This window comes from Sitophilus oryzae, unplaced genomic scaffold, assembly GCF_002938485.1.
Source record: "Sitophilus oryzae breed Bouriz unplaced genomic scaffold, Soryzae_2.0 scaffold_130_pilon_pilon, whole genome shotgun sequence".
NCBI lineage: Eukaryota > Metazoa > Arthropoda > Insecta > Coleoptera > Curculionidae > Sitophilus > Sitophilus oryzae.
Window position 1 is genome coordinate 1,091,467 of NW_022145960.1, and position 12,046 is coordinate 1,103,512.

At 28.8% G+C, this 12,046-nt stretch overlaps 1 protein-coding gene and 1 long non-coding RNA gene across 2 annotated transcripts in view; one reads left to right on the forward strand and one right to left on the reverse strand.

The window, feature by feature from the left end:
• Positions 1-12,046, forward strand: part of LOC115874968 — a gene marked incomplete in the record, with an annotated part of 636,162 nt that overhangs the window by 594,854 nt on the left and 29,262 nt on the right. Inside the window, 1 exon segment of the mRNA XM_030890274.1 lies at positions 10,413-10,460. Coding sequence (XP_030746134.1) covers positions 10,413-10,460 — 48 coding nt within the window.
• LOC115874974 overlaps positions 1-12,046 on the reverse strand; it is a 239,486-nt gene that overhangs the window by 167,324 nt on the left and 60,116 nt on the right. Inside the window, exon 2 of the long non-coding RNA XR_004048949.1 lies at positions 6,939-6,941. This is a non-coding gene — a long non-coding RNA (uncharacterized LOC115874974). The remainder of the gene's footprint in view (positions 1-6,938; positions 6,942-12,046) is intronic.

Sequence of the window (12,046 nt, forward strand, 5' to 3'; positions counted from 1 at the left end):
AAAAAAAAACATGAAAAAAACATTATTTTTATTACATAAGGACATATCTTGAAGTTTGCATAGGATTGAAACTCTTTTATTAAACTACGAATTTCTTCTTTTAATATAGGTGTTATTATTTGTGTTTTTTTTTGGTGTTTTGTGATTATGCTTTTCATACCACTTACATAAAGATTTAAAAAAAGCCGAAAAAGAGTATCGGCAACTAAAGTTATTTCATGAAAAAAAAACAGATTAAGGTGCATTCAGCCTAGCATAAATGTTAATTTCCCATGTAATCATTTAGGATTATTCCGCAATATTTCGCGAGCTTTTGAATCAATGACCAAGTGTGCTGTTATATAAATATATGGTTTTATTTTAAAGTTTGTGCTAAATCTACTAATCTTACCATCGAAGTATATATTATGGTATCACATTTGGTGGTGGATAAGGAAGTAAAATATTTTGGAGACAAAAATTTCGTTGTCAACTAAAGTGTTGTTAAAATCAGTCCAGTTTAAAAAAGTTTCTTCGTACTGTGGGCAGTAATTTTCGGCGACCATGGAACAGAATACTTTGTGGAGAAGAACTATATATTTTATGCATAAATATTATTGCCACGATTGTATGTTAATCGATAAGGTGTTATATAATTAGTTTTATTGACGGTGATGAGGGACTTATAGTTAGTCGTTGTATAGTCGTTGTTTGAGAGTCAGTCTAGGCGAGACACGGCTCGTTTTCTATTTTCTGTGTTCAAGTATAAAAAGTAATAAAATAATCAAAGCAGTGGCTGTCTTTTAGTCGATTACTTCATAGTACTTAACGCTGCAAATAATTTGCCATGCTAGATTCTTTTTTTTAATTTTTTTTCTTCTTCGAATATTTTTTTTAGATTCTTTTATACCCAACGTAATAGATTTTAATTGAGGATGTTAGGCTAGATAATATTGATTTGATCTCTAACAAGAACAAAGTGTTGTTACAAAGCCTGATAAGCATGGAACATTGTTAAAATTGAATTCACTTAAAACCAATAATACTTACATTATATAACTACAGTTGAATAAAAACAATACATAAATATGTATATATATCGCATTTAATATTAAATAAATATTTATACGTAGAGTCTGCTTTAATATGTTTTAATAATTTATTTTATATTAATTTATTTAATATTAAATGCTATTTGTTCTAGGTAGAGATCAAATAAATATTATCTAGCCTAACATCATCCATTAAAATCTATTACGTTGGGTAGAAAAGAATCTAAAACAAGAATCTAGCATGGCAAATTATTCGCAGTGTTAAGTAGGAAGAAACTTTTTTAAACGACTGATTTTAACACCACTTTAGTTGACAACGAAATTTGTGTTTCCAAAATATTTTACTTGCCATTTTTACAATCCACCTACCGAATGTGATACTTTGATGGTACCATATACTTTGATGGTTGTGTACCATATACTTTGATGGTAAGATTAGTAGATTTAGCACAAACTTTAAAACAAAACCATATTTATATAACAGGACACTTGATTATTTAATCAACAGCTCGCGAAATATTACGGAATAGTCCTAAATGATTACATGGGAAATTAACATATATGCTAGGCGGAATGAACCTTAATCTGTTTTTTTTCAATATTGGGTATATTTTTGAAGATGGAGGCCTTTTTGTCATTTTTACTGAAACAGATAATTACGTCTAAAATACTTGTACAATGATGTAAGATGAAAAATACTATTCCAGGGCTATTCGAGGAATAACTTTAGTTGCCGATGCTCTTTTTATGCTTTTGTTTAAATCTTTATATAAGTGGTATGAAGAGCATAATCAGAAAACACAAATAATAACACCTATATTAAAAGAAGAAATTCGTAGTTTAATAAAAGAGTTTCAATCCTATGCAAACTTCAAGATATGTCCTTATTATGTAATAAAAATAATGTTTTTTTTATGTTTTTTTTATTTATTATATTATTTATTACAAAAATAAAATGTCATATTAAATCGACACCGACATATATACTCAGATATTAAATAATTACTTAAAAATAATTCTCCTACATTTACTCTAAAACATAAATTAATGCCACATCTAGCACGCCGTACAACGTGATGCAGGCCGGGCGGTATAGCGCGGCGCGGCGTCTCTAGAGCCCGCGCACGGAATAATGATAACTTTAAATCAGAATAACTATAAAAATAATAGTAATAGAAAGTTGTAACAAGTTTTAAAAACTTTTTCAATATTTTTTCTTCATTTCATACGCAGATACTATGTAAAAATTCCTTCAAATAAAAAAGTTTCTCGCTTACCGAAAATCATGACACAATAAAGTTAATGTTTGAAGTTTAATCCATTTTCCAAAAAAGAATACACTCACTATGGAACTTTAATTACCTCAGCGTTCATCGCCTATGCGTTCTCAATCGATTAAAAAAAAGAGTATGTGAATAAGTTGATTAGTTTAGGAGTTATCGCGTAGGAAAGGTAAAAAAACATGGTTATAGATTTTTGATATTTTCCCGGATAAAAAATTTCTGACCCCCCCAAAAAGGTCGTAATTTGTCATTTCGCATGCACAAAGCCCTAACCGATCATTTCATAAAGATTTTATGTGGTTATACCTTAAAAAAACAATTTCGAGAAGGAAGCGACTTTTCTCAGTAATTTTACTCGACTAATAACGAAATTAATTAAATCAAATTGTTTAAGTAATATGTTCAAAAGTCAATAACTCGGAAACGGTTGGTTTGAGGTACATTGTGTATATTTCGATTTTTGCTTAGAATTGAAGGAAGAATTGAAATATGCAATAATATACAAGCTATTTAAAAAAATGAGACTTTGATGTGCCACGACTTTATTACCGACCCTGTATACATAAATTTATTACTCTCTAACAGACATTTAAAATCCATATATAATTCTTGTATTTAACTTTTTGCGGTATCTTGTATATTTTACCTAATAATCGACCGTTTCCATACATAAAAGCGACCCTGTATAGTCACATACCAGTGAAAAGTTTTTCCATTAGTTTTTGACAGAGAACTACCGCACGCCGCACAATCAACTATTTTATAGTCTTATTCGTAATAGTGTCTCTATTAATTTAAGTTCTGAAACAATTTCCTTCTAGATTTACTATAGTCTGTCCAACGAGAAGGTCCTTGACAGTGATAGATGTGTCTGTCATTTTAATTTTAAAGTAGTTTATTTTATTTTATAAAGAAATAAGTTGGTACAACTGGAACGCATAGCAGGAAATTATTATATTTAAAATTTGACTGACAAGTGATTACTTCAAAATATTGTGAAAAAAACTGTATAAAACTGAAAAAATGTAATCGAGTTATTTGATTTAATAAAAAACAGTATGTGTTAATACAAAACAAACAATAACAAGACACCACATACCAAGAAAATATAAAAAAGAACTATTTCTTACTTTCAAGCTTTATGAAACTTCCAGCATTTATGATTATATTTATCAATATAACTTAGGTACAAATACAAATTTGTAATATTCCGCAGGAATAAATAAAACAACATAAATAAAACAAACTATTTTATTATTAATAACACTTAGTAAATTTTATAGGTACCTTAAAGGTTGATTAATTAACTTTAATCTTAATTTTTTAAACCAGTACCTTTGGCATTACTAAAATCCATTATTTACGTATCGTGTGATGTCGATATTTTACAGCTACTCCAGTTTTTAGTATGTGTTTAGTATGGTTCTTCTACCATATTCGAGATGCACTTGTCTACGACGAGATGGTATACGAACTTTAATGATGGTAACTTTATTGGTGTATAAGACTTTTTGCCTGGGCAGCGTGTATTAACCATAAACTGTGCTCTGGGTCTACAGTTAATTTTCACTCGATTTTTCCTCCAAGCGACTTCAAAAGACACAAAACACACGTAATAACACGAATCAAAATGCATAATCTTCCAAAACGCAGGGTATTTGACAAAACTGACAACAGTTGACACAAAATTATAACCTCTAATTTGGCAAGACTTTGACAAGCGTCAAAAATCTAAAGGCGAGTTCATACGCATCGGCGTCCGTTTGTCGTTTATCGTTCCGTCAAACCAATAAAATTGAAATACATTTATATATGTTTATTTTAACAATAAGACTGACAATATTATTTGTATAATGTTTTGTATTATCTTTTGTTTGTTTGTTTGTGTACCTTGTTTTTTTTTACTTTGTTTGTTAGTTTACCTTTGTCCACAAATTGAAAAAATTTTTGACAATAAAGGCATTTATTTATTTATTTATTTATATGTAAAAATTCCTTCAAATAAAAAAGTTTCTCGCTTACCGAAAATCATGATACAATAAAGTTAATGTTTGAAGTTTAATCCATTTTCCAAAAAAGAATACACTCACTATGGAACATTTCATAAAGATTTTATGTGGTTATACCAAACCGAAAAAATTTCAAATCAAATTCAAATGTTTCAATTATTAAAACGTCAAGCAGAACTGTCAAGGATGGGAACCTACGCTATCGATTCCGTTCACCATGCATGAAAACATGGATAATATTATACTCATTCCTTAATCTTTTCATTCAAAGGAAAATATAATGATTAAATTGTATTCTTTGTTAAACGACGATTAGTACGACACAATATCATTCAGAATTCATGATTACCTGACTTTTCAAAATATAACATGTGAATATTAAGCTCTTGAAACTTTACAAAATAGATGTATAATGGTAAATAATATTTCTACGTATTTACAAATTATTTTTAATATGTTATATTTATATTTTGTTGTGCTCTGATACAGTTTATTATTAATATGCAAAGCAAAGTAGATTGCTAATAGCCTTCTGGCTGCTGGGCGCATGGCTTTCTGATCGTTTAACGTCAGATAAGTCTTTTAAAAAGTTTATAGTTTTAAAATAGATTAATAAGGAAAAAGTTCTATTTGCTAGTTCTTGCGATTATCAGAGGCTGTAAGTATAGGCACATAATTTTACTACTATATTTTAGGTTATCTTATGTTTTATTTATATAAAATTAATTCCATAAAATGAATAAGAAATAAACGAAATATAAATCAATTAGAAGTTTTTGTTGATATATTTTTTTTATGATATACAGATAGTTAAGAATGGTGTATCATAGATGATCAAGTTATGAATGTAGATATATTTTTATAAATCTTAAAACAAAATTAATGTCTTCTACAATTTTCCCCCATTTTATAACATATCAAAATTACAAATATACATTTACAAATAACAGAATGGCACTAAGATTTAAGACGTGCTTTTCTATGACTCATTTAATTAAACTTTTAAGAGAAAATCTTTCGGCATAATTTACGTTTAGTTATCTTTTTAAAATTACTAGTTATCATAACTAATATGTTATATAAGTTCTTAGCACGTGTAAATTTATTCCTTATTAACTAACTAATTTTTTATGTTTAAGACTCTTATTTTCAGAAATATGTGTTTGGTATTATATGTAAAAAACTAATATATTGAAATAGAATATTAGTAAATACATCCAGAACGCAACATAAATTGAATAACATTTTGTTAAGTTAATTTTAGAAGTTTGCATTTCATTTCGAAACTAATGTTAATAAAAGACAATAAATATTTAATAAAATGTTTAATCAGTACAAAAATATCAGTATTTTTATCTATTAGTAGAAAATAAAAATATATAAGCACTAATATGTAGCAATTTACAAAACAACTCGATAAAGTAGATATATTCTATTTCATATAAAATTATGGAAGCTGCCTTTTACCATCAATTAAAATTTTACCATCATCTAAATATTCGAAAGAAAATTATTGATATACATAACTTCCTGCTACTACAAGTGATTTATTTTCAATGAATCGACACAGATATTTTGACCGTTTTAATACAAAAAAAATATACTACAACATTATTGTTTTCAAAAAAATTAAATTGTAAAAATGTAACCAGGGAACTTAAGGGAAGAATTTTAAATGTCTTATAGCATTATTTTTCAAAACGGACCGTTAGCACTTTCATGATTTTTTATTAAAATTATTAATGTGCTATTAGAAATATTTCTAGTTGTTGTTTAAAATATCAAAATTAATATTAATTTTTAAATTATAGAATATAAAGCGATCCTTCAAAAACAGATAGAAATTATTACTGAAATCCCCTTAATTTGAAAAAGCCAATTAACTATGTTTTATAGAACCTTAACAAGAATACTATGAATAAGTTCAAAATTATGCTTTATTAAATTTGGAATAAAATTTCTCCATGCCGCAATTTTCAGAATTATATTACTTTTAAACTTATATTTTTAAGAAGCTCTACATCAGTAAACTTACAGGAATTCATTTAAAATTCTCAACTTCAGAACTTCAGATATTAGAGGAATAAATTAGCGATATCAGTTAACGTGGAAGTTTGTTTCTATAATTTAAATTTAAGGGAACGTCAAAATTAGTGGTAGTAATTTTCCATTAGTAGAAAAAGTTAACTAACTTTTAACCAATGACTAAAGAATATAAGGACACGTAACGCCCATTACGGGCTGCAGCAGAATTTGTGACCTTAGACGCCTTTTCTTTTCGTTTGAGTCATCAGCTGGTCATCAGCGACAATTTTATTAATTTTTAATAGTTTGTGTGTAGTGAACTTTGTATAAACTTTATTACAATGCTGATTAGTTGTTCAGCTTTCAAATCTAAAAGCAGCAGCGTAAAGAAAGAGCCAGGAGTTACGTTTCATAAGTAAATAAACAGTCCGCTCCACCTTTTTAGCGTTTTCTTAAGTTTTCTTATTGAATTCAATAATTATTTTTCTGATATTATATGTACTTGATGTGTGCTATACGTCAATACTAGTTTTGTACCGTTTGTTAACATTTTAATACGTTTCTTTCGTAATTAATTAGTATGATGCCACCGCCTACATCATAGGCGTAGTCAAAACATTTATCAAAAATATAAATATCCCTTCAACTAGCTAAGTTAAGAAAAAAATATGGCCACGGCACTGTTTGGTGCCATGGTAACAATTTGCTCTCGGGTGTTATTTGTCCTTGAATTCTTTAGTCATTGCTTTTAACTTTTCTACTTATAATATATACATATATATATTTCCACATATACTTCAAAATTTATGAGGAATGTCATTTTGGCTTCTGGTTATCATTTGTCAAGAGAAACTGTGGTTGGAAATGAAAAGTTTATTGTTTTTTAAGCTAATTATTAGGCTTTTTAGGGTTCGGTACCCAAAGGGTACAAACCAGAACCCGATTACTAAGACTTCGCTGTCCGTCCGTCCGTCCGTCCGTCCGTCTGTCACAAAGGTCTATCTTATGAACCGTTATAGCTAGACAGTTGTATCTATGTTGCCGCTATAAGAACAAATACTAAAAACAGAATTAAATAAATGTTTATAAATAAAAAAGTACTTTCACTAAACATTATCTTTTAAGTAAGAATTTTACGTAGAATCTTTCAAGTTCTCGGTGGCCGCGTGGTTAAAGCGTTAGGACTTTACGCTGCTGTGACGTTGGAGCCGTAGTGAGGCAGGTTCGAATCCTAGTCAAGGCGACTTTTTTTTAATCGTTTTTTTTTAATTTTTACATATTTTTCATATTTATTTTTACTTTTTGCATATTTATTATCGATTAATACAATTTTTAGTAATGTGTTTCTTCATTTTTTTTAAATTACTTATACGCGCATTCAAAATTTCAGCTAAATCGGAAAAAAAGTTTATAATAATATAGTGTCTAATGTTGTATAGATAATGAATGGTACGGAACCTTTCGTGCAAGTCCGACTCGCACTTAACCAATTTTTTCTATTTTCTTCATTGTAAATTATCGTAAACTCGTAAAACATTTAGAACCCCGCAATCAGTGGACTAAATTAGTGGATTCAACTAGCATAGATGTTTCTGTAATTTTAATTTAAGTATTCAGAACATCAAAATTAGTGATATTTTCAATTTAGTTTTTATTAGTTAGTCATTTTCAATTAGTAGAAAAAGTTACCAAACTTTCCCACTAATACTTTAAAATTTGCGAAGAATGTCATTTTGACCTTTGATTATCATTCTTCCAGAGAATTTGTGGTTAGAAAGCAAAAGTTGATTGTTTTATAAGCTAAATATTAGGCATTCTCTACCGGGTGCGTCTCAAAAGTGACTCACCCTATAACTTTTTTATTTTTTCAGATAAAAAACGAGATTTGGTATGTTAGTATACGACATAAATTGGGATTAATTGGACGTATTCAATTGTTTTCGGCCACTTCCTGTTTCACCGGAAATGACTACAACTTTTGATTTTTAAATGGCATCCTCGGTATTTTTTTTTACTTTATTCGATAGAAAATAACAATCTGAATAGAATGACATATCATATGTCAACTTTTGACATTTTCGCATATGCTTTATTTGCAATTATAACTTGTGTGTAATATCAAATTATTCGTAAAAAAATACTTTTTCTAAATATGCTAACAAGCCACCCTCGTTCCATTTGAAAAAATTGAGATATGATTAAAAATACGATTTGGGCATTTTCTAACCGGCCAGGACAAGGCACTAAAAACATTAGACGATTAAATCTATTTTTCCAAGGCTCCTTCATTAAGAATTAGTGTTTTTAACATAGCCATGACACTCTAGATTGAGATTTAAAATACGATTTTTTATTAAGCGATAATGTCAAAAGTTGACATATGATACGTCAATCTATTCAGAATATCATTTTCTATCGAATAAAAAAAAGTAGTAGTCATTTCCGGTGAGACAGGAAGTGGCCGAAAACAATTGAATACGTCAATTAATCCCAATTTATGTCATATACTAACATATCAAATCTCGTTGTTTTATCTGAAAAAATAAAAAAGTTACAGGGGGTGAGCCACTTTTGAGACGCACCCGGTATAGATTCAATTGACTAAAATGCCCTACTCACGCGGCAATTTTTATTTCAATGAGCAGGGAACAGTTAACAGGATCCGACAGATTGTGTGTTGTATCAAATTGGCGCTCTCCTCCATACGATGCAATTAGTAGGACAGCAATCAGTTCAAGAGACATCAAAGTTGTGAGCTTTGTGATATTATTATGGCTCCATATTTAACAAAAAAAAAGTTGGCATTGCCTTAGCAATGTCTGCAATTCCAAGTCATAATAAAAGAAGGTGGTGGATCAAAAACTGGTTAAGGCAAAGAAAACATTTCTCTCATATAAATTTGATGAGAGAATTGGCAGTGGATGACGTTAGAATTTTTTTAAGAATGAGCGAGGACTTCAAATCCCCCTTGTCTTTTATCTTGGTTCGAATACTGGGCATCTTTCTTTCTCTAAGGCCAACATCTTGACCACTTTAAAACAGTTGCTACTAATACTTAAAACAAAACGAAACGATACACCGCACCAGTCGGTTTCTGTGGAATTGACCTGGCGCGCTCTACACACGTCCCAACTTGCAGGAATCGGAAATAAAATTGTTTGGGCAGCCTAGCCAATCGCCAATTTGTAAATTGTCCCTTATTATTGTCACAATTACTCTACATACAAAGCAATCTGCAGGGTGCCTGCAAATTTTGCCCTGCAGATTGAAAAGAAATTGCCGCGTGGGTAGGGCACTTAACGCAAGCTGTTGCTAGGATATTCTATTAATTTTAATTGTATTTTTTAAACATTTGTGAATGAAGCTTAAGAAGTATAAAGTGTAATTGAACCCACTAATTTTATCCACTAATTTCGAGGTTCCGAATGAGGTTCTAACTTTTGCCACTAATTATACTTCAAAATTTATCATCTGTTTAGAGAAATTTTAATGTGGTTAGAAATGAAAATATTATTGTTTTATAAACGAATTATTAGGCTTTCCCTATGGATTCAACTGACTACCACAAACTATTGCTAAGATATTGTATTAATTTTAATTGTTATTTTAGACCTTGTGAATTATAGTAAAAGTAGTATAGTAAAAAGTAGTTTTAAATATAATTGAAACCACTAATTTATTCCGCTAATTTCGACTAATTTAAGTGAGAGTGATAATTAATTGAAAACGTGAATTCTGATGAATTACATATTGAACCGAAATTAAAATAAGTTAACGATAAGTTAAGAACCCAATTTATTCGATTAAAATGTATTAAATGGCACTTTGTGCAATTTCAGTTTTTGTCACAACTTCCTTGTCACTTTTTATATTATAGCCCATCGCTCGAATTACTTTAACCTAAACATTTGTACTTTTTTTGTGATGGCAAAAATATTATCCAAAAAAGGATATTATATTGAAAGAAGGGCAGCTTCCAAAACTGTTTTCCGTTTCAACATTGCCTAAAACAAGGTTAACGATCTCATTAGATGTATAGATGTAGCATAGTTGCTTCCTTACAGGGGGGACCTAGACCTGAACAAATCCAGTGGAATCACCGACACAAGTCCGTAAGTTGCCGAGTGCAATGATCACTCAGTGTCAGTGTTGTTTGGGTATTTGGTGTTGCATTTTGGCTCAGATATACAAGTCTTTAACTGTTTTTTTCTTATATTTTTGTGTATAATACAAAATCGCTTGGTGTTTTTAATTATAAATAATGATATTTTTCATTTGTATATTTTTAGCGACTAAAATAAAATAGCTTCATTTTTTCCTTTACTAACTTAAAATTAACATACATATTTTTGTAGAAATATTTCTATCATACTTAATTAGATATTTTAATATAATTTTCTGCACAATCTTTCTTGTCAATAAACATGTAGGTAGTAAAGCGAAATATTTTATCAATACTAAAATTAATATCTTTATACAATTTTAAATTTTGTGTAAATATTTTAAAAATGCTACAAATATAATAAACATAACGTCTCTAATAAATAAACAATTATTATATTTCCCAAAGAGAATGAAATCTAAATAAATAGAAGAAAGTCGGGTGAGTTACACTATTTATAACTCAGAAACGCCTAAACCAATTTTAATTATCTCTTATGTGTTGGATTTATCTTTGCCCCAAATGGCGGAATGACTATAATATCGGAAAAAATACACAGAAAATTATTATACAGGGTCCGGCAATAGTGCGTCGGGCATCTGTAGCTCCTAGAATAAAAAAATTGGAAGTCTTGTTTAAGTGCAAACTTAAAGTATGTACCAGGATGTATTTCAGGAAAATATTTTAACTTCTATAGGGTGGCTCAAAAAAATGTGAGTGGATCTGGATGATTTTTTTTTAAAAGGAACACACTGTATATTATTGCATTTTTGACTTCCTTTCTGATCACTTGACATAATCCTAAGATATGAGTAAATATATTTCGATAGTTTCAGAGATATTAAAAAATAAATTAAAAATATATATTTTTCAACCCTTCTTAAAAAAATTATTAAAAACACAAGAACTGTTCTGAAATCAAAACTATATTAGGTATTTACTTTAGATAGTTTGTTCTTACTTTACTATAAATATGGTAATCGTAAATCATACTGGATGTTCAATATTCTACGCCAAACTTTCTAAAATAGGAAATATCTTTTCTTTGTTTTTTTAAATAGAACATCTGTATATTATATTTTTATTATATGGAGAGTTAAAAAATAAACATTTTTTGTATTTAAAGTATTTCAAAATTTTTAATAGTTTTGCAGATACACACAGTATTATTTCATATGGTGCATTCAATGGTAAAATACGAGAGAAAAATTATTGGGTGTGGTTTTGATAAAAATTTACTGTGGAAAATGCCATATGAAATATAAAACCGCGAATATCTGCAAAACCGTTAAAAATTTTGAAATACTCTAAATACAAAAAATGTTCATTTTTTAATTCTCCACCTACTGAAAAAATAATCTACAGGGTGTTCCATTTAAAAAACGAAGAAACATTATTTTATATTTTAGAAAGTTTGGCGTAGAATTTTGAACATCCTGTATGATTTACGATTTCTATAATTATAGCAAAGTAAGTACATACTATCTAATGTAAATATCTAATATAATTTTGATTTCAGGACAGTTCTTGAATTAT